Source organism: Lithobates pipiens, unplaced genomic scaffold, assembly GCF_037356315.1.
Source record: "Lithobates pipiens isolate NorthernLeopardFrog02 unplaced genomic scaffold, aLitPip1_a1.2 Scaffold_16, whole genome shotgun sequence".
Classification (NCBI taxonomy): domain Eukaryota; kingdom Metazoa; phylum Chordata; class Amphibia; order Anura; family Ranidae; genus Lithobates; species Lithobates pipiens.
In genome coordinates this window covers 107,741,750-107,766,021 of record NW_027507748.1, presented here as the reverse complement: position 1 = coordinate 107,766,021, position 24,272 = coordinate 107,741,750, and the positions used below count along the sequence as shown (strand labels likewise).

Below are 24,272 nucleotides of genomic sequence, written 5' to 3'. Positions count from 1 at the left end.
GTTTTTTTGCACATATATTAGTTTATCATTTTGTTTAAGGAACTCAATATTTTTTCTTTTAGCACGACTATTCCCTCTTTTACATCAACTCTTTTTTTTATGGTTATCGCATGTTTATGTTTCACAGCTTTTTTCTCTACAGACATATTTTTTTCAATTATCACTAATAGTGCGGTATAAGCCCCCTAGTATTTAGGTAAATTAAGTTGAAAGCTCTCCCTTACTTCTATATCCTTTGTATGATGTTTTGTACGCCCCCATGGTGACCTTAACTGTTTCGTCTTGCCTGGTTTGTGCTGTTTGGAGTTGGCCACTAAGGTTATAGCTGTTACAAATTACTAACCTTTTGTACTTTATTAATTATACTATTTTCTTCATTCTTGATAGCCACAATATTGTATGCTCCTGAAGAAGCGTGACTGCACGCGCAACATGTTGAGCCAACTTGATTTTTGAACAACATTACTTTGCCGTTTTTCTGTTCTTCAATCATACTCTCAGACTCTTGCTACATCATGGAATGACAATATTGCATCTTCCGAGTCTCCCTGTAGTTATATGGTTTTGTACAGTATCAGTAATATTGAGTATATGTATATATATCAATTGTGGGATTTTAAAGGAATTGTATATTTTTATATGTCTCTTTAATAAATATTTTTGTATAGAACTTTTGTGTTACTGTGCCTAAAAAGTCCAAAGTCCCTCTTTCTTTAATTTCAAGCAAATTTATAGGACATGGCACTTTTCTATCTATTTTATATCCACAGTACCACTCTGTGATATGATACAAAAAAACTCATTTATTCTAAATACCCAATCATGTGCACAGAAAAAAACCCAGCATTTTTGCTTGCAGATGATTGGATGATCAAAGTCAACAGAGCTTCGCTTCGATCATTCTGGGGCATAGCCCCTTGCAAATTGCAACTTCCCTTGCAAAGTGAACAGCCTATTTGCATTTAGAAAATCACCCTATGACTCTTACAGTACAGCTCTCTTTTAGATAAAGTTCTTACTTTGCAGTTCACATATTGTAAGTAGCAGGGCCATTGTGGCCTGCTGTATTACAGGGAATGAATTGTTTATTATGGTATTCTTTATTACTATAATTTGAGACAACGAAATTCCCTCTATCTTTTATTCATTTTGCTATGACAGCAGCATGACATCTTCTAAAGAAGCCTGCTTTATGCAGAAATGGAATTTTGTTATTACTGATAGGTGGATTATATTCTTTGCCAGTTCCATTCCCTTCTATACAGTATATGAACTGAGGTTTTCTCAGTAGTAATGGATCCAATGTCTTATCACCCAAAAGAATGGAATAATGTCTACTAATATTCTTTTCCATTGCTTTACATTGAATTTTAAACTTTGTTATAAAACTAGTCATTGTGGTTAATTTACTAAGGGCAAATAGACTGTGCACACCCCTTGCACATGATTGAATAATGTAAGTAAGCAGGGCTTCCCCTCGTTTACTAACCCCCAGAACAAAAGCCCTTTCAGAGTGCAACTGCCCTTGCATAGTGCACCTGCCCTTGCATAGTGCACAGTCTATTTGCTTTTAGTAAATCAACCCCATTGTGTTTTCTATCTTTCCTACTTAGGCCTGTTATTATTATACCCCTCTCAGTCAACTTAGCTGTACACAATTCCTTCTGTGACTCATCTCTATAACTTTTCTGTATAAATTTATCTTTAACCACTTGCCAACGTCATTATACTGTGGCAGGTCGGCTCTATTGTGCAAATCACCATAGCTTTACGTGAGTTTGTGCAATAAACAGTGGGTGCGTGCATGGCGCCAGTGGCACGCGGTGTAGAGCAGGTGCTTGTGACCGGTAGGCGCAATCCCCGTTCTGACAGGGGAGTAGAGAGAGAGATTGTCTGTTCCTAGTGATCAGGAACAGCGATCACTCTCCTCCTCCAGTCAGTCCACTCTCCCCAAATTTATAAACACTTCCCAGGGAACACATTTAACTCCATGATCACCACTAGTGTTAACCCCTTCACTGCCAGTGTAATTTACACAGTAATCAGTGCATTTTTATAGCACTGATCACTGTATAAATGTTACTTGTCCCAAAAAACGTTTCAAAAGTGTCTGATCTGTCAGCCGCAGTGTCGCAGTCCAGCTAAAATTTGCTGATCACTGTCATTACTAGAAAAAAAATAATAATAAAAATGCCATAAATCTATCCCCTATTTTGTAGACGCTATAACTTTTGCGTAAACTAATCAATATACGCTTATTGCGATTATTTTATAACAAAAATATGTAGAAGAATATCCTAAACTGAGGAAGAAATTTTATTTTATTTTTTTGGGGGGGAAATTTATTATAGTAAAAAGTAAAAAATATTTCTTTTATAATATTGCAAAAAATAAAAACCGCAGAGGTGATCAAATACCACCAAATGAAAGCTCTATTTGTGGGAAAAAAGGACATACAGTTTGTTTTGGTACAATGTCACATGACCGCGCAATTGTCAGTTAAAGTGGCGCAGTGCCATATTGCAAAAAATTTCCTAGTCATTAAGGGGGTAAATCCTTCCGGTCCTTAAGTGGTTAAAGATGATATCCAGCTAGAAGAAATCTTATGTAGTGCAATTTCTCCATATATGTATAAACTGCCCTCTTGGAAAATTTAATAACCATTGATGATAAATCACTCGATATGCGGATATAACCGTTATGATGAGTCTCCTTAAAATGGGTTTTTAGCAACAATTTGATTCCCCTAAATTCTAATACAAAGATCTAAAAATTAAACTTATTTTGATTACACTGCTACATTAATGCCTTGTTCACCCAGACGTACTACAGCATACACCCATGCAATGGCCGTGTTTGCCTGCATGGGGATGCACAAGTGTTGTGTGCATCCCTGTGCAGGCAGACCCATTTATGTCAAATTGGCAACCCTTTGGGGCCATGCACCCGGACAGCTCTCAAATCGGGAGCAGTGGCTGTGTCTATTCAGCAGCTGCATTCCAACTGACATAAATGGGACTGCCTGCATGGGGACGCACGGAAAATATGACATCCCATGGAAGCAAGCATGGCCCTGTCATGAGTGTATGCTGTAGTACACCCATGTGAATGAGCCCTAAATGTATACCCATTTATTTGCTATTAAAACTCCTAATAAATGTTCTGCGGGATTCTTAATCTCCTCTCAAGCTGATAAAAATATTGTCAATACATTTTTTCCCAAAATGTAACTGAGGCCAAACCATAAAGTTCCTCATCCATTTGTCCATATATAGATTATCCAAACTGGGTGAAATGCTGGCTCCCATTGCTGCCCCTATCTTATGTAAATAGAATTGTTCCTCAAACCAAAAGTAATGCTATAGTAAACAAAACTTCAGGCAACTAATAATGAATGAATATTGTGACTCTGTTTCAATGCCTCCTTGCCTGCTGCTAAGCCCTTTTTGTGACGTTACAATCTCTTCATTCTTCCTTAAAGTCCATACCACCCCTTTGATATTTATTTCTTTTTTTATTTAAATTCTCTACTTTAAGGTGTGAACCTTTACCTTTTAAAACAACTCATATAATATAAATTTAAGACAAAACATTTGTGTGTATTTAAAAAAAAAAACATTATAAATACCTATTTATATGTTTTATAAGTGATCACATGACCTCTATTTTCAGCTGCATAATAGGCTTAGAGAGCTGGGGTGGAGACTGCAGGGAGGCCCGTCACGGAAACAGCAATATACAGACCTTCCTAGTAACTACTGTAGCTGTACAGGGGAACATGTCAGCACAGGTCTGACCACTGGGGTACAGGCAGACTGTGCACCCAAGTAGATTGCAAAACAGAAAACTGACCATGCTGGGATACATGTGCTGACATGCCCTTGTGTGGTCATAAAAGGCTACATTTTCATATGAATACATGGAAACACAGACACATATCAGGAAAATGAAATGTTGGGGTAACATACACATTAACTAAAAACTTCTTAAACCACTTAGTGACTGCCCACCCACAAAGTACTGTAGGCAAAGTGATATACCCATATGTGGATGCCTATTTCCAGGCTTAGGGCATGCATGCCTCACCCAACCGGTACCCGATGTGATTGAACACAATGGGAGCCTGTTAGCAAGTCCCGACTAATGATTCACGGCTGGGACCTGCTGGTTATCTGTGTATATTCACAGAGCAGAGGTCTGCACTCCGGGGGAAAATCTCTGTGTTTCCAAACATAGAAATCAGTAAAATCAGCACAGTTACACACATGACACATAGTTAGGCACATATTTACCCCTTGATTTCCCTAGGTGTTAACTAACCTTCCCACCCAGTGTGAATAGTACAGTGACACTATTATCACTGATCACTTTGTGAATGTCACTGGTTATGTCAGTGGCAGTTAGTCAGTTCCCTCAATTGTCAGATTATCTGCCGCACTATCATAGTCCCATTATAAGTCATTGATCGCTGCCATTAGTAGTATGAAATAGAAAAATAAAATTTCCAGTATATATACCATAGTTTGTAGGTGCTATTTCTTTCATACAAGCCAATCATTATACACTTGTTGGGATTTTTTTTTTTAAATCAAAAACATGTTGCCGAATGCATTTTGGCCAAAATTCACGAAGAAAATTTTTGATTTTTTTTATTGGACATGTTTTATAGCAGTAAACAAAAAATTTTTTTTTCTAATTTTCGATATTTTTTAATTTATATCACAAAAAAAAAAAAAACAGTGGTGATCAAATACCACCATAAAAAAATCTCTATGTGTTTGAAAAAAGTGCTATAAATTTTGTTTGGGTACAGCGCCTGTCAAAGTAGTGCAGTGTCGCATAGCAAAAAATGGCCTGGCCATGAAGGGGTAAAATCTTCCAGAGATGAAGTGGTTAATTTATCTGATGAGTTTTTATACTTTTCCATTTCCTTAATGGTTCTAGTTTTGTCTTATATTCCTCAGTTATGGCATTTATCTTTTACAATTTCCTTCTTTTTCACTTCAATAATGTTTTGTAATTTGCTACCAGAATAGTTGAAGAACGGAAACCATTTCTTTTCTGAGTCTAGGTCATTTAGACTATCATTTAGACTTATATCTCATCTTAAGAGCCCTAGAATAATACCTTCCATCATACACCTTTCCAAAATGTTTTTATATTCCACCATAGACACACCTGTTCTCCATACTATGTTAAAGGTGCTTAAGTACTCCCTTCACATTTGCGGACTCACATTTTCTCCCCATGATAGAAAAAATCATCCAAATTCACCTCTGTATTTTCTACAAATTGAAAAAAAAAATCCTACTTTTGATCACATGACTAGTATTATCAAAGACCTGGCACATCATGGAATAGAATCCGAAAACAAGTCGTGTGGCATGGATAGCTTGCTGTAGTAAGAATGGCAAGATTGTGCCTTACAGTGGTAGTAGCTTAAAGTAGGGTTGATAAAAAAGAACCTGTTCCTAGTTGCTGTATGCAGTATACTGCCCGCCTAGGCTACAGTCCTTGTACTACAAAATACTTACTATGCCACAATTTACAGTCTCCCAAACACACACAAACCTCAGGACAAAGTAGGAGATAGACAGGGAGAGGGAGAAAGAGTGTGAGTATTCTCTATCCATGGGTAGTGCCACAAAATCTGGGAAAAGCCTGCAGATTTAAGCTGACCAGGACATAAACAGAGGAGGAGGCAAGAAATCAGCTGTGGTGGAAGGTATTCAGATTCCTTGTACTCACAAAATACTCCTTAATTACAAAAATAATAGTAGAATCTTATCATATTATTATTCATATACTTCATAACAAAAGGATCATTTTTCAAAAACTGAAACTTTTATTAAACATCTTTCTCTGCACAGAATATAGACAGACAGCAAATGCTTTGATCCTAGCTAGGGATGAGCTGAAAGTACCTGGGTTTTTGTTAGCAGTAGGTTCATTCAACAGCTCACATGTTTTGAATGTAAATCCAAACCCCACTGAGGTCAAAGGGGGCTAAATCTTTCAAATCAATCCTGACAACTATTAAGGCTAACGGGTAAAAGATGTCTACGGCACCCTTATTTTTAAAGAGTTTTCCAAATTTTGATAAGCCCCCTGCATGCAGACTCTTGCCCACGGCTCTTGTCCTCGTCAATATAGTGACAAGGTGCTTTGCTAGAAGGTTCTTCCCTGGCTGGGTACCATCCCCATGGGCATAAGGAGCAGTATAGTTCAGGGAGGGTCTTTTCTGGCCAACCAGGCTGCATGCTCAGATGAGGGTCTAATACTGGATTTGGGGGGGGGGGGGTCATTTTGTGTTTGATTTTTGCATAAGGCACATTCTTAAAATTCATATCAAACCCAAAAGGAACTAGTATTTTGGAGGTCTTTTTATGTGTCAGCGACCCTTCCCACTACTTTGTTTACATTAAGCTGTTAGTTAGAGTCCCCCGCTGACAGCTGAGTGACTAGGCGTGGATGTAGTGTATCCCTGGTCGCTGCCAGCTCCCTTACAAACAGCATGAGATGGAAGTCACATTTAGCAAGTAGTAATACCAATGCTAAATGTCCCAAGTCCCACTGCTGTTGTAGGTTGCATTATGGGATATGGCCAAACGTTCCTAAAAATTCAGATTTTGGCCCCACTCCCAACATGTAAAATTTGGACCAAACAGGGGAGCAGCATGGTGAGATACACCATTGTAGAAGGGTATAGGATCCTTTAAATGTATGTCCAATCCCAGCTGTCAGACAAAAAGATTGTATTTAGTTGGTTGTTGGCTTTGGTGTGATTGCTCCCCTTATGGAGCAGGGATTGAGTTCTCAGCGATATCCAGGAATATAGAGCAATTGGACCATAAAAGTAATTTGTACCAATTTTGATTGATGCTGAGTTTCTCCTAGTGTAGCTATTTGAAAGACGCCTTACCTGTGATGGATCATTATTGAATACTGAAAAAATCTGTATATAGGAAATGTTGTAATTAGTAAAGGAAGCTTTGTTTAACCAGGTGCCATCCAGCTGATATGCTCTCTTGTGAGAAGGAGATCTCGAGGAGATCCTACAAGTGGAGAAGAATGGGACAAACAATATGGAGCTGTTGGGATTCTGATGGTTGAAATAATTGGGTTCTGCCACTCTGGTTAACTATCATGTGGTGGCTTGAGGGTCCCCACTTGATTAATTTAGCATCATGTAGTAGGTCCCGAGCAAAAGCTTCCTAAGTGTCCAAGTTTTTTTAAAAGTCCAGAGTTCAAGATGGGGTTAGATAATTGATGTCTCGGGTCTTAAGGGATTAAAGCTTGATGGTACGAGTAAACCCGTTGAATGTGTTTCTCTCAGAACAAGTTTCCTTTAAAGCATGATCACAGCTCCAGTTGCTTAAAAAAAGAACATTTGCAGTTGCATATCATTATACACAAGAACTTTGTATTGTTTAATTAAATCACAAAATATGTTTGGTGTTCTGTTTTTATCCAAGGTTGATGACTCCTAAACTACTAAAACTTTTTTGATGACCCTCAATTTGCCATCACATGAACAGATTATATTACTGAAACACAGTTGAAGTGAATATTATAAGTAATTTCAGCTGAATAAAAAGGACATAATCTTCTCTGCTCTACCCTAAAAGTTAAATATTTGCCTGCTGAGCCAATAAGAATGCTTAGTTTCAATTTTATTGTAGCTGAAATTGTTTTTTCTAGGTTTCTTTACAACTAATTGTGCTGTGCATTGTTTTATTCCATGGCTGTGAATGAGCATATGATATATTTTAATAGCTGTAGCAAAAGAGCAATAAAGACAGTTGTATTGCCTACTCTATCCTCTATATAAGGACAATAGAGGTGCAGAGGAAAGCCAATCCTTGAGTAGTGTGTGTGTGCCATCATATCTTAAAGTAAGTATTATCAGCTTTTTGTTCTAGAAGCCAACTGATCAAATTATGAAAAATCTTTTCTTTTTTTTTTTTATCATTTTCAGTTGCATGAATAAGATAATTATGGGATGCAGACATTTTAGTAAATTTTGTGGTGCTTCTATCGCCATCTTTTCAGCCTCATTCCAATCAAATTATGAAAATGTTGATTATTATTTTTTTTGGTCATTTTCAGTTGTATGAATACGATACAGACAGGATGCAGACATTTGTAGTAACTATTGTGCTGCTTCTATCAGCCACCTTCACAGACTCATTTCAATTAGAAGGAGGTAAGCTAACCTTTTAATATGGTTAATGTTTAAAGATCCACTACTGTAAAGAAGTGCAGTCAGTTTATACCATAGCTCCTATTGGTCCCTCATTTGGAGGGACTGTTCTTCATTTTGAACCAAATCCCTCTGTCCCACTTTCCTCCCTATTTGTCCTTGCTTTGATCTGTTGTATGAACCTTTATCTACTGTTTTAATAACTAAAATGTTTTACTTTACTAAACTTTTAATTCAGCCTCTAAATGATGACATTTGTACCTTGAAAAGACAGTATAAAGGAAGGGGAGTGGTAAATAAAGCACTTTTAGGTTTACAGGAGAACCCCATCTTTTGGCAACATGTTTCATGTTGCATCGATTTTTAGGGTGCAACATAAGACCCCTTTCGTGCTTTTCAGGCGTTTTAGCGCTAAAAATAGCACTTGAAAAGTGCCTCTCAAGCCTCCCAGTGTGAAAGCCTGAGTGCTTTCACACTGGGGCAGTGCACTTGCAGGAAGGGAAAAAGAGTCCTAAAAGCAGCATCTTTGAAATCATCGAAATGAATGGGCAGCGCTGCTGAAATGCCTGCAAAGCGCTTCGGCAACATGGGCGCTATTAACCCTTTCTTTGGCTGCTAGCAGGAGTTAAAAGATCCCACTAGCGGCCGAATAGTGCCGCTATAACAGCGGTAAAGCGCTATATCATTCTATAAAGACACCACATTAAAGATTTTAGAAGGCTTGACTTTATGGTATAAGTCAAAATAGCCCTGTGATTTATTTAAAAGCGATTTATACTAGATATGAAAAAGCTGTGTAAATGTGCTGTGACTTTGATTATTGTCATGGGCCTTGATGAATGGGTATTCTTTCTTTACATGCCTCTCACTAAATACTTTGGACTGTCTACTTTCCAAAAAGGGATCCGATTTGTATATATATATATATATACATATATACACTATAGTTTGTGTAACTTTCAACCAGACACAATACTATAAAGTGATTTGGGTTATTTTTCCCCAAAGAAATGTAGCAGTATATATTTTGCCCTACATTTATGAAGAAAGGTTTATTTGAAAAATGTTATGAGCCACCACAATTTCACTACATGTCAATAGCAGGTGTCACAATAATTTTTTTCTAGTCAATAACACATATGATACACCTCTGATTCTTGGACGCAGAGGGTATAACACATTTTAACATGCAGTTCACATTGATTTTTAAACAATTATTTCTCCCATCTTCTTTAAAAATTATTATTTATTTCCATTTTCTTTTTAATTCTTTTTAATTGTTTTTGGTGGTAGTTTCTAGCACATCAACATCCAATTTTTCTTTTGCTACGCTTTCACAAACCCGACAGAGGGTGTAACACAGTAGCTTTTGTTTTTCATATTTATTATTCATTCATTTTTTCCACCTCGGATAATTCTTTATTACTTTATATTAGGATCCCATCAAGGGATTTTTGCTACAGTCTTTAATTTCCTGCACTCGGTTTCAAAATATTTACATTAAGTATATCACCTAGTAAACAACACACCTTTACCTACAGCATTCTATTAATTTCCTGTGCTCCACTTTCTGGTGGTAGTAATTTGTAGAGGCAGCAATTCCATTCTAGAATATTTATTTATTTTTATCTCTTAAATTTATCTACATTTATTTTTATCTTCCATTTTTTTATATACTCCGTGGCACAGTATCACATACCATTTTCCAAAATGTTATATCAGAAAAGAAGAAAATAGTTTTTTGGGTTTTTTTTTTTCAAAATGGTCAGTCTTTTTTACTTTATTTGGTAAAAATAAATAAATAAATAAAACCCCATGGTGATTAAATACCACCACAGGAAAGCTCTATTTGTGTGAAACAAAAATGCTAAAAATGTCATTTGCATACAGTGTTGCATGACTACGTAATTGTCATTCAAAATGTGACAGCGCTGAAAGGTGAAAATTGGCCTGGGCAGGAATTGGGTAAAAGTGTCCAGTATTATAGTAGTTAAAGAAATCAGGCACCGATCCACAGCAACTTGTAAAAGTATTTTTTCCTAGTTTAATAATGAATCAGATTGGGTTGCTCCTGAATTATTACTGGCAAGAACAATGCAAAAGTAAATAAAATGTCATACACATTCAAATTATGCTACATACATACAAACATACTGTTGTGTAAATGTGTTTCAGTGGTGCCCTCTAAGTTGCACCTCTACCCTTAAGTTTGCACTTGTGTTGATTCAAGTCCACCAGGGCCCAGTCTAGTTTCCCATGCCCTTTGTTTGATAATCCCATGCCTATTAGCCTTGATAATAGCCAGAATTGATTTCCAAGGTCCAAATGATTTCCCCTGGGTTCGAATTAAATTTTGAAGTAAGGTTTATGATGTTTTTGCATTCCTTCTAACTCTCTCAAATGTATCTTAAAATGTACTGTGGTTTGTCAGATATGTCACCTTCTCTGGCTACCTACCATGAACATGAGAATCAATCTGACCATGTCTGTTACCAATTTAGGAATTCTGTGGGTGGTATTGTATTCAGTACTGTTTCCCCTTTCTCTCCACAAAGTTGGGGGTCACATGCAGTTATAGTTTTGAGCCAATAGATGTTCTCAGTCTGACTTTCAGCATCATTTAACCCACTTTCTCTGAGACCAGGCTGTCATAGACTCATACCAGACTGTGACTGGACAGTGGAAGAAGAAGCAACACAGTGATAAGCTCGTCTGTCTATCACTCTGCACTTCCCTCCTGTCAACATGGTCCTTTTCTGCACATTTATTGATTGCCTCCTTGTACTGCTTCTTACTCACACTTGAGCCCTGTTGTAGAGGTGCTGTAATAGGCTAATACCAGGACAATTTCAGGTACTTGCTTTTAATTAATACATGTCGAATATATATATATATATATATCTATATATCTATATAGATATATAGATATATATATATATATATATATATATATATATATATATATATATATATATATACAGTGCCTTGCGAAAGTATTCGGCCCCCTTGAACTTTTCAACCTTTTGCCACATTTCAGGCTTCAAACTTAAAGATATAAAATTTAAATTTTTTGTGAAGAATCTCCAACAAGTGGGACACAATTATGAAGTGGAACGAAATCTATTGGATAATTTAAACTTTTTTAGCAAATAAAAAACTGAAAAGGGGTGCGTGCAAAATTATTCTGCCCCTTTACTTTCAGTGCAGCAAACTCACTCCAGAAGTTCAGCGAGGATCTCTGAATGATCCAATGTTGTCCTAGATGACTGATGGTGATAAATAGAATCCACCTGTGTGTAATCAAGTCTCTGTATAAATGCACCTGCTCTGTGATAGTCTCAGGGTTCTGTTGAAAGCGCAGAGAGCATCATGAATTCCAAGGAACACACCAGGCAGGTCCGTAATACTGTTGTGGAGAAGTTTAAAGCCGGATTTGGATACAAAAAGATTTCCCAAGCTTTAAACATTCCAAGGAGCACTGTGCAAGCGATCATTTTGAAATGGAAGGAGTATCAGACCACTGCAAATCTACCAAGACCTGGCCGTCCCTCTAAACTTTCAGCTCAGACAAGGAGAAGACTGATCAGAGATGCATCCAAGAGGCCCATGATCACTCTGGATGAACTGCAGAGAACTACAGCTGAGGTGGGAGAGTCTGTCCATAGGACAACAATCAGTCGTAGACTGCACAAATCTGGCCTTTATGGGTGAGTGGCAAGAAGAAAGCCATTTCTCAAAGATATCCATAAAAAGTCTCATCTAAAGTTTGCCACAAGCCACCTGGGAGACACACCAAACATGTGGAAGAAGGTGCTCTGGTCAGATGAAACCAAAATCGAACTTTTTGCCCATAATGCAAAACGATATGTTTGGCATAAAAGCAACACAGCTCATCACCCTCAACACACCATCCCCACTGTCAAACATGGTGGTGGCAGCATCATGGTTTGGGCCTGATTTTCTTCAGCAGGGACAGGGAAGATGGTTAAAATTGAGGGGAAGATGGATGCAGCCAAATAGAGGACCATTCTGGATGAAAACCTGTTGGAGTCTGCAAAAGACCTGAAACTGGGACGGAGATTTATCTTCCAACAAGACAATGATCCCAAACATACAGCAAAATCTACAAAGGAATGGTTCACAAATAAACGTATCCAGGTGTTAGAATGACTAAGTCAAAGTCCAGACCTGAATCCAATCGAGAATCTGTGGAAAGAGCTGAAAACTGCTGTTCACAAACGCTCTCCATCCAACCTCACTGAGCTCGAGCTGTTTTGCAAGGAAGAATGGGCAAGAATTTCAGTCTCTCGCTGTGCAAAACTGATAGAGACATACCCCAAGCGACTTTCAGCTGTAATCGCAGCAAAAGGTGGCTCTACAAAGTATTAACGCAAGGGGGCCGAATAATTTTGCACGCCCCACTTTTCATTTTTTTATTAGTTAAAAAAGTTTAAAAAATCCAATAGATTTCATTCCACTTCACAATTGTGTCCCACTTGTTGGTGATTCTTCACAAAAAATAAAAAATTTATATCTTTATGTTTGAAGCCTGAAATGTGGCAAAAGGTTGAAAAGTTCAAGGGGGCCGAATACTTTCGCAAGGCACTGTATATATATATACACACACACACATAAACACACACACAGTTTATATATTGTACTCACCTTTCTTCTGGCTTCCAGTGGTGCAGAGGATTACTTTGTGTGCATAGAATGTATGACCTCAATGTTACTCAAGAGGCGCTGTTAATCTAAAAAAAAGTATAGGTAAACACATTAACCTAGTACAACATAAATTGTGAAAAAATGCCAGTTTACAGTATATTATTCACTTAGCCACCTCTCACAACGAATGGGATTTTGAAGCCACAGGTCAATGGGACTTCATACACAGATGTCTATGCAAGTCGTACCTGAAATCGCACCTTTCTTTTCAAATCGGTGCGGCAACGCAAAAGTCGGCGTTGCACTGATTTGAACAGTTCCATTGCCAGCAATAGGGTGTCATTTGTCATGCAATTTAGACCCGTTCAATCGCATGACAAGTCGCACCGGTGTGAACGGGGGCTAAATGGTCTACCCAACAACTAAAGAACAGTGAAAGAAAACAGTTACTGGTGGGGGTGTAGGAATAGATATATTAAAAAGACAAAAAAAAGTTGGGAAAAAATTAAAGTATGTTTATTATACTAGCAAAAATGGCAACAAAGTATAGTAATAGACCTGGGGCACAGATCCTGTGTTCCAGGATCTAGCAACACCCTAATTTCTATGATAAGTGCTGCATAACACATTAAGGGGCTGCAATTAATTAGGAGATTGAAATGTTTCCCCATTATAATATTTGTTCTTTTTTTTTTTTTTTTGCAGGGTATGCTATCAGTAACAGAGCTGATTCAGGGTCACTTTGTAATCTAAAGAGTATGTATTGTTTAATTATAGGATTATTTCGTATTATGTATTTGATATGTATATATATATATATATGTATATATAAGGTTTTTATACACTAACTGGTTTATATAGTTCAAAGAGCAGTGTGTGCAATGTGGTAATCAATAGCACCTTTCACTGGTCTGATGGTGGCAAAATATGGTTTAAAGCAGCATTATAGCAGTGGGAAGATAAAAATGTCCACAGCTCATTGCACCTATACTTGTTCTGAATGCTGCCATATTGGGGTTCGTCCTCTGGATTGCAGCAGTCGATACATATACACAAATAGGTTTGAATATTCTTCAACAGCAGACATTGCAGGTCTTTGCTGAGAAAAAATAGGCCCGAAGCAAAAGGACAACTTAGGAGGAGGGCCCGAATGACTGGGGGTGCTGGTCAGTCTGCACTGGGGTTATTGTCAGTTAGCTTTAAATAAGAGGGTCTTACGGATTGGTTAGGGGAATGGCAGGGGTTCGGCCTGCAGACTGGGTTGGTCAAAGGGTGGCATAGGTCAGTAAGGGGACAGGCAAGAAGGCAGCAGGTACAGCCCCCCCCCCCCCCTCTTTCAGCTGCTTATGATGGAGGACATTGAAAAACTTCTGGCACAGCTGCGCTCAGCAGTCCTGGCAAATGTGCCTCAGTGGCCTAATTCCCAGCTTGCTTTTGTGCTTCAGGGGTCGGGGCAGGGCCCTGTCACTCCTGCCCCTGCTTCTCCACGTGCGAGGAGGTATCGGTCTCCTGCGCGCTTCTGCCCAGATTCTACCACTAGGGTGAGCCGCCACACAGTGAGCCCAATTTTGGACCTGGGAGGAATCCCCAACATCAGCGGGACCCGGCTCAGAGGGTGCCATCTCCATCCCCCTTCAGGCCTTATACATCTGGGGATTAGGACCCGGTGGCTAGACGGGGCCTTCCCCCACCCACGGCGCGGTGAGGATGGACAGCAGCTGTTGGCGTGAGCTCCTCCTCCTGGACGGCCATGGCCACTGATGGGGGAAGCGGTGGTGCTGCAGGTGACTGCAATGATCGCATCATGAGGTGGCAGGTGCAGGCCGCAGAGTGCTCGGTGGGACACCGGGAGCCAGCTGATGACATAATTCACAGGGTCCCTTCCATCTCGTCAGTGTCCTCTGCCATGCAGGGGGATCAGTGGTTGGAGGGAGAGCTATCAGACTCAGAGGCAGAAGAAGTTACGGCAGCTGTGGTCCAGAGGGATCAGGGAGGTGCAGCTACACGGATGTATTCGCCAAGGCAGCCTGGTAAGTCCCTTAATGTTTCTGTATCTGTGCCTGTGAGTCCTGTGTCTTTGTCTGTCTCCATCTGGGGAGGTCTTACTGCCCTGTTTGCTGATGGCATTGGTATCTGGCTGAAGTGATCTGTTAGGGAGGGGATCTGTGGCGGAAACCCACTTAGTCTTCCCAGTTTCGGCTTGGACGGCGGCGGGGGGGGGGGGGGGGGGGACATCCGCCCACCGTGTCACTGCCTTTGCTGCCGCCAGTGGTTTAGGTGGCTTCGCAGCCACCCACCTCATCGGATGGCTTGGACACAGTCCTCCCTGTCGGCAGGGTCCTCGCAGGTGAGTAAGACTACGGTTTCCACCCTGGGGAGTCGTTATTGGATTCCGGCTGGCTTAGTTTATGTGTGCTACGAGAGCCCCTTGGAATATCATTTGAAAGGGGAGATTAGGGAGAAGATTTGGAAAGGGGGCTACATGGAGATCTTTTCGCTGCTACCGCTGGAAAAATGTTACCTGGACAAGGTTAAACTGGATGAGAGCAAAAAAGAGGAAGAGGAGAAGCATCGCTATAGACTTATTCCATGGACATTCACCAATTGGCTACAGGCATTCAATATATTGGCTAGAGTCATAGGGGAAAAGGCACTGGAGAATTGTTCAGTGTTGTTCTGCTATTTGGACTCCATCAGTGAGGCACAGCGGGTCTATGGGGGCGAAGCATGGCTGCGTTAAAACGAGCAGTTACAATGAGCAGTTCTGGCAATGAGACCATCCTTGCGATGGGATAAGAAAGACATTGGCTTGTGGATGAAGCTCATGACACAGGTTAGGGTCGCTCCGTCCCCCCTTCTAGGGGGGGGGGGGGGGGCGGTGGATGCCTGTACTTTTTCACCATCTGCCACAAAGCACAAGGGATTCTGCTAGCAGTTTAATGAGGGCACCTTCAGATTTGGGGGTTCCTGCTGTTTCCGACACGAGTGCTCTGGGTTCGGCGGTTCCCATTCCTTGGCCAAGTGCTTCAAAAAAGGAAAGAGGACGGCTGACACTGGAAAGAGGAAACACACCAGTGGGGGTGGAAAAAATGGCACAGTGCCTAAGTAGGTATCCGCATTGGGTGGCTACGAGAACTTTGTGGATGGGTTTTAGGGAGGGCTTTCAGATTCCGAGTTCACTGGCCAGTGTCTCCCCTGTTTTGGCTAACTTGAAGTCGGCTTATGTTCACCCCAATGTGGTTTCTCAGAAACTGCGGAAGGAGGTGGCATTGGGAAGGATGGCAGGCCCCTTCTCTGTTCCGCCGATGTCAAACCTGGTGGTTTCACCATTGGGGGTAGTCCCCAAGAGAGAGCCATTCGTTTTGCCTTATCCACCACCTTTCCCACCCGAGAGGGGGTCGGTGGATGATGCAATAGTTCCCTCCCTGTGTTACTGTCTCATACGCATCATTTGATGAAGCGGTGCGGTGGGTACAAAGGTTTGGTTGGGGGGGCGTGATGGCGAAAACTGATATTGAATCAGCTTTTTGCCTATTGCCGGTCCACCCAGACAGTGTTTGCCTGTTGGGATGCCTTTGGGAAGGGGATTATTTTGTTTACCAATGTTTGCCGATGGGTTGCACCATTTCCTGTTCATATTTTGAGATGTTCAGTTCTTTTCTCGAATGGGTCATCAAGGACTTATCGGGCCTTGGATCTATTTTACACTATTTGGACGATTTCTTGGTATTGGGCCCTCCGGAAGAATCGTTCCTGTCTCATATTGCTGGCCACGTTACAACATGTGAAATACAAACAATTATTGCGCCTTTCCTATAAACTAAAACTGAATCAAGGAAAAAGCAGCTACACAGAATGTGACAAAAATTCAAATCAGTAATAGTGGTGAATATGTAGCGCTAAACCAAACATGTAAACAGTGCAAACTTGTGAGTGAGATTAATCAAACAAAAAATAAGTGAGAAAAAGTCCATATAGAGGTAAATGAAACACCAAATGTCCATCTAGATACGTAGGTGAATACACAGGATGTCACACAGCCCCGAGAGTCATCAAACTGCAGGCGTCTTCAAAATAAGTCATCAAGGTTCATATACGCTTATCAGAGATGTTGGACTCGACTATCATAAGACAACAAGTCAATCAAGCATGAATGCATCCATGGGACAGGTCCACGATGACTGTATATCTGATGTCAGGAAATTCCCGGATTGGCCTTACTCCAACTTCACACAGTATCGACCATGGATATAATGGATACTGCAGGCAGTACCAGGACAGGAACTCCAGTGATGGCAAATGAATGACCAAAACTAACCCTAATGAGGGTGCTGGAACCAAATAGTGAAGCTCAGCAGCACTTGCATCGGTACACATAAAAAAGAAAAAAAAGGGGGGGGGGCTCCGATAGTGCAGGTCAAAAGATGGCTTTTAATAGTTGAAAACCAATGTACAAAAAACGTGTAAAAAAAATCAAATGTGATAAAAGCAATATGGGGAAGCCCCAGTAGAAGTCCGTATTGGAAAAACACTTTGGGCAAGATACTCTATTCCCCATATTGCTTTGTTTTTACCTATTAAAAGCCGTCATTTGACATGCACTATCGGAGAATCGATCCTGTCTCATATTGCTGGCCATAGAGCTCTAGGGGTTGGAATTTAGGAATCAGCGGGTTTCCGCTTTCACTGTGACAATTTGGGAGTGGTGCATGCCATTAACTCATTGTCGGCTTCCTCTTTGCCTGTGGTTCACTTGCTGCATCATTTGGTGTTGTTGTGTTTGCAATTGAATGTTTTTGTGTTTACTGTTCATGTCCCGGGGGTTGAGAATGAGGTGGCTGATGGGCTCTCGCCTACAGTGAAACTAATTCTGTTGGTTGGCTTGGGGGGTGGAGCAGCTTGGAATCCCATGCCCCAGTCATTTGTGGGATCTTGTTTTGCCACCATAACCAGATTGATTCAGAAGGAAATTCAGCAGTACGCCATTATGGACAGGCCTCTCGATGTGCTGCTACTGCATGGCAATGGCTTAAGTGTTAGGACTTCCAGAGAGCTTATTCAGGGTGTCAAGTGGGATTTTCTCCACTTGCAGTCAGCCTTTCCAGACCCTGTCCTAGTCTGGTCGGATATCTTCGGCAGGGCAGCTGGGAGGGGGGCCCGGTCGGTTGATCGGATTAACAAGGCCAGGATCAAGGTCAATAAAGCAGTGGCAAAATTTGTGGTACACAATGGTGGGCTGGTTGTTCGGCTGGAGTTGGAGGGAAACAATGGGCTGTATTTGAGGGGTGACGGGGTACACCTGTCAGCAGTGGGCATAGACATGTGGTTCTTGGGCTTTCAAGAGGGGCTTCAGTGGGCCTTAAGGCTGTGGCAGGTCGCCCATGCATGAGGCTTCACTAGTGGGCATCTATGGCAGGGGTTTTGGGTTCTTGGAGGTTGGAATGGTGGAAGGAATACAGTATGTGGTGTGGAACGGGTTGGGCCCATCTTGGTATGGGTACCTTCTCTATCATGGAAATAATGGGCTAACGGTTATCGGGCTGCATTGGGCAAAAAAATTATAAAAGTTTGATGCTGAGGTGGTGGTGGTACAGCCGATGCAATAGAGATACCTTCCTTCATCAACCTGAGACATAGTCAGTTAAGTTGGGTTATAAAATTGAATATGTTTTATAGAAAAATTGTTATGGTTGTTAATAAAGGGGCCGCTACGGCCATTTAAAATCCAGAGGGTGTCGCATGTTTCTTTCAAATGGAATTGCTTTGGCCAAGAAGAGGGATGGTAGTAGTAGGTGGTAAGACTTTTTATCAGCCATACACCAGTCAAGGAAAATATTTTGAAAGATCTTGTGAAATCTCTTTCACAATCTCTTCCTGACCCATATATTGTAAACTATTGGGATTTTTATCTATTTGTCAGAGACAGACAGCTTGCCACACCCTAACATGCTTAAAATTTCACATGACCCTGTTTCTTAATATACACTACAATGCATTGCAGTCAGGGTTGGTGCAAGGATTTTTGACACCCTAGGCAAAACCTCATTTTGCCACCCCTGCCAACCTCCACCCATTTTCCCTGCCCATTTAAACCTCCATCTTTATAATGAAGCACCCATCAAATGCAGCCTCACGAGCACCCATCAAATGCAGCCTCACCAGCACCCATCAATGAATGTTTGCTTGCTTCCATTCATTCGGGACACAGACACAGTCCTCTGCCACTGCTGCGCCTCTGACACTATGTGCAAACTGAGCGGCGGCTGCCTGCTGATGCTGAGACTTAGTTGCTTGCTGCAGAGAGAAGAGAATAGGAAAACCAGTGGTAGGGCGCCCTAGGCAGCAGAGCGCCCTAGGCAGCTATCTAGTTTGCCTAGTGGTAGCACCGGCCCTGATTGCAGTGTACTACTATGTAGGTGCATTGCCTTAGTCCATTGAGGTACAACAGCAGCACTAGGGCTAAGCTGAAGAAATGTCTGATTTGCAAACTGAACACTAAATATTTTTTCCTTAAGGTGATTTGTGTGCGGATCTAGTATGTGCCTCTAATGAAATTCAACTGACCCTAAAGGTAGCCATGCTAAAAGACATGGCTGTGGATATTGAACGCCTCCATCTGCAGGATAGAAGATGTACTGGATTTGCCTATAATGATGAGTCTATATTTATAAAGTGGGCACTGGGAAAAGACATTTGTGGAACCGAGCTAACTGTAAGTGTTATGGACTGAATTGCAGTAAGAGTGATGTGGAAAATATATATTCCTTTATATATTGTCTAGGCAAAAATGGACATTTATGTATATGACATTTGGAAAAACATGGTTGCAGACAAATGCAAATGGGTTTGTTCCTACAGTGCGGCAGGGTAGGAGGCTTATGTTGGATTTCTTCTATGCATAGCCTAGGACAGGGATCCTCAAACTACGGCCCTCCAGCTGTTGCAAAACTACACATCCCATGAGGCATTGTAAAACTCTGACATTCACAGACATGACTAGGCATGATGGGAATTGTAGTTCCTGAACAACTGGAGGGCCATAGTTTGAAGACCCTTGGCCTAGGATAAGGTTCTTCTTTAAACTTTAAAGGATCCGTAATTGCTTATTGCCACTTTATCTGGGGTCATAAATGGATGTAATCACAAGAGGCTGAATTTTCTATATAGGGGGCATTTAACGGATTCATGTCTTGTGATAGATTGTACCCTTTTTATGTGATCCAGAAAATAACATGCATTACTAAATTTGGTTTAGTCCAATAAAATATACTCAGAGTCAGGCATATACTGGCCATCGGGACTACCGGGAGTTTCCCGGTGGGCTGATGGCTCAGTGGGCTGGTTTCATTGACAGCCTGTCCAGTCCTGTGTCTTGGCCCAGGGAGCTTTGCTATTGTCCCTGTCTGGTCCCTAATTTTCGATGGACGGAAAACAAGGCAAACTCCTGGGTTTATCCAGCCACTGTCATTCACACTCCAGTGTTGATCCACCCGCTCTCCTTCCTCTCCCCAGGCCATTGGTTCATTCCACATCTCAGCACAGGGGGCGGGGCGAGTCCACTGAAGGGCTCAGCTCGGCTTGGGGGCGGTCCACTGAAGGGTTCGGCTAAGCTTGGCTATGGGGGCGGAGCGCTCCACTGAAGGGCTCGCCTTGGCTAGGCTCAGGGGTTGGGGCAGCTGACCCGGTGCAGGTAAAGGCAAATTTTCCATAAATTTAAAACAATCTGCAAGTAGGGGACTGGGAGGAGAAGAGGATCCATTCCTGCCCTGCCACTACCATCTGCTGAAAAGAATCTGCAGGGGACAATGATGTAAGAGGGGAGTAAGGACACTGATATAAAAGTTCCCCCTTATATTAGTGTCCTCACTCCCCTCTTACATCAGTGTCCCCCTTACCATAGTATATGCTGATGTAAGGAGGGCAGCTCTGGTGACCAGAGACCCCCTCCCCCCCCCATCAGAGTTTCCCTTTATACTACAGTCCACACAGTTCCCCTTTAAAATTGAGTCTGCAGAACTCCCCCTTGCCCTGCCCTTACACTGTGAACTCTGATGCTGTAGACTTAGATATAAGGGGGCTCTGCTGATCAGAGAGCACCCTACATCAGAGTTCCCCTTTACAATAGCCTGTCTGTAAACTATGTATGCTACCCTAGCCTGTCTGTATGCTACACTACCCTTTTTTATGCAATTGCGTAAAGTTTTTGTACTGTTTCTGTGCGTGTTTTCAAACTTAAAGTTGGCTGGTCTGGACAAATTTCTGTCCCAGTCCAGTCCTGCTCAGAGCAAAACAAGCAAATGCAACTCCCACCTAGACCAATACTTTTTTCGTAATTTAAAATCACAGTATATTGTTTTTAGCACCAGGATATCAACATAATTATTCTTGGTCTTTGTTGGCAAAACACTGAACCTGGCCTCATGCCCACTGAACATTTTTAGTATTGCTGTTGGAGGGAGGGTGGTCTGTCTGGGTTTTTTTCTGCCTCTAAACAACCCTGTATGGGGTTGATTTACTAAAAGCAAATAGACTGTGTACTTTGCAAAGTGTACTTGCACTCTGAAAACGCAGCTGCTCCAGAGCTTAGTAAATGATATAAAGCTGCACATTGCAAAGAGTACCCAATCACATGTAAGGGACATTTATAAAAATTGCATTTTTGCTTGCACGTGATTGGATTATGGAAGTCAGCAGTGCTTCTGCTCATTTACTATACTCTGGAGCATCTGCACTTGGAGAATGCAACTGCACTTTGTAAAGTGCACAGTCTATTTGCCTTTAATAAATCAACCCATATGTGTCCATGCACACATAGGCATTTAGAGGAAGGGGTGTTTAGAGGCAGAAAAAAACCCACTGCCAGTGCATCCAAGAGCAGCAGCATTTTGGCAGAAAAAAACTTGACATGTATAAATGCCCTTAAATGCGTATTAACTTTAGCAGCATTTAGCGCTTAAACCTTGCTCTCAATGAATTATTATTCTGACCAATTAAATTAATTAACCTAAGTGCATGACGAGCCTAAACATATCTAGATGCATTTAAATGTGTTTACAAGTGTCAAGCGTTTTTCCTGACAAAACGCTGCCAAGAGGAAAGACACATAGGAGAGATGGGCAAATGCCTTGTGTGCATGAAGCATTAAGGTTAGCAAACCTGTGATATTAAGGTCAGTATTGATCAATTAAAATCATTTTGTCGTTTGTTTTTTTTCCCCCATACAAGTAAGATAAATTCACAGCAAATACATTGCAAAAGATATGGGGGATTATTTACGAAAGGCAAATCCACTTTGCACTACAAGTGCACTTGGAAGTACAGTTGCTGTAAATCTGAGGGGTAGATCTGAAATGGGGGGAAGCTCTGCTGATTTTATCATCCGATCATGCGCAAGCTAAAATTATGTTTTTTTATTTTCCTTGCATGTCCCTTTTGGATTTACAGCGACTGCACTTTCAAGTGTACTTGCAGTGCACTAGTAGTGCAAAGTGGATTTGCCTTTCGTAAATAACCCCCATGACAGATAGATACTAATATATATATTAGTATCTATCCGTAATGGGGGTTATTTACTGCAAAAAGCATAATTTTAGCTTGTGCATGATCGGATGATAAACTGTATATATATTTATATATATATATATATATATATATTTATTTATTTTTATTTTTTTAATATATATATATATATATATATATATATATATATATATATATATATATATATTTTTTTTTTTTTTTTTTTTATTCTTTTTATTGAGGTTTTAAACATAGTGCAAACATAACACTTGTAAAGTGGCAACACAAAAAGAAAAAAAAAAAAAAAGAAAGGAAGTTAAGAAAAATCATAAGAGTCATACAACAGCACAAGTGGCCAGCATGGTCTGACTAACAGTAGATGACTCTCTCAGGAGAAAACCAACTACATTTCCTTATAAATAATTATTTTCTATTCATAATAGAATTATATGCAAATGATTATGCCATCCAGTGTAGAATCAACTCTCCACAGATAAATTCCACATGTAATACTGATGGTAAATGTATTTAAAAACAAGGTTAATGTACAGGAGAAACACTGTAAACACAAGGCAAATGTACTATACTATAAATGCATAACAAATGCCCATGTATATTAAAGTGATTGGAAAGTCTATTTTTTTAAATTAAAATAATAAAACAGGTTTCTACTTACCTGCTCTGTGTAATGGTGTTGCACAAAGCCACCCCGATCCTCTTCTTCTGGGGTCTCCCGATGAAGATTTTGGCTCTTCCTCTTCTGTGTGTGCCCCCATAGCAAGCCGCCTGCTATGGAGGCAGATGTGCAGGCTTACTCCCAAAGACACACAGCATGGATTGGTCCAACACCCCAGTCTCTGCTCACTGGGTTTGACTGACAGCAGCAGGAGCCAATGGCTTCTGCTTCCCTCAGCAAAGCCTGTGGGACCAGGAAGAAAGGGAAGAGAAGACCTGCAGCTGGGCAAAGCGCTGGATCGATACAGGAGCCAGGTTAGTGTTAGGAAGGAGGGGAACACACAAAGAACGTTTTTTTTTACCATAATGCAGAGAATGTTTTAAGGTAAAAAACCTTTCGACTTTATAACCACTTTAACCACTTAAGGACCGCCGTATTGCCATTATACGTGATCAGAATGGCACAGGCAGGCACAATCACGTAGATCTACGTGCCTGCCTTCCAGCGGGTGGGGGGTCCGATCGGACCCCCTCCCGCTGGATACGGCAGTCCGTTTACCTCCAGCAGCGATCCGTGATGAGGGGATGGCCGTTGGTTTTCGGCCACCCCCTCTGGATCGCTCCTGGCCAATGACGAACTTCCTCCCACTATGTATTGTTTACACAGGAAGGAGGAAGTGATGTCATTCTCCTCGGGGCGGTCTTTTTGACCGGACTACGAGGAGAAGACTAATAGTAAGTGTGCAGTAACACTACACTGACATGTAGGTACACACAGGTACACAAACCCCCCCCTGATCCCCCCCCCGATCGCCCCCCGATCCCCCCCGCCCCCCCTCCCCCCCCAGTCACAGTGTCACTGATTGCATTGATCATTTCTTTACTGATCAATGCATTCAGTGTCAGTTGTAAAAGTAAAAACTGTCAGGGCAGTTAGTGTTAGGTCCAGGGTAGCCCCCTATCACCCCCCCAATAAAGATTTAACCCCCTGATTGCCCCTAGAGTTAACCCCTTCACCCCCTTTTGCCAGTGTCACTAAGCGATAATTTTTCTGATCGCTGCAGTAGTGTCGCTAGTGTCGCTAGGTAGCTAGTTATTTTTTTAGGTTCACCGCCAGGTTTTTATATCGCTAGGTACCCCGATATACTACCCAATAATGGTTTTAACATCCTGATTGCCCCTAGTTAACCCTTTCACCCCCTTTTGCCAG

General features: G+C 41.1%; 1 protein-coding gene and 1 long non-coding RNA gene across 2 annotated transcripts in view; one reads left to right on the top strand and one right to left on the bottom strand.

Moving 5' to 3' along the window:
• Positions 1-5,822: 5,822 nt before the first annotated feature.
• On the bottom strand, positions 5,823-12,954 carry LOC143981956 (uncharacterized). The gene is made up of 2 exons (XR_013274386.1): positions 12,869-12,954; positions 5,823-7,374 (listed from the first exon to the last, which is right to left on the bottom strand). It is a non-coding gene; the product is annotated as an uncharacterized LOC143981956 (long non-coding RNA).
• The window catches only part of LOC143981955 (uromodulin-like), a 34,032-nt gene continuing 17,509 nt past the window's right edge, over positions 7,750-24,272 (top strand). Inside the window, exons 1-4 of the mRNA XM_077480235.1 lie at positions 7,750-7,895; positions 8,110-8,206; positions 13,574-13,624; positions 19,384-19,580. Of these exons, the coding sequence (XP_077336361.1) occupies positions 8,134-8,206; positions 13,574-13,624; positions 19,384-19,580 (321 nt within the window). The 5' untranslated portion in view covers positions 7,750-7,895; positions 8,110-8,133. The remainder of the gene's footprint in view (positions 7,896-8,109; positions 8,207-13,573; positions 13,625-19,383; positions 19,581-24,272) is intronic.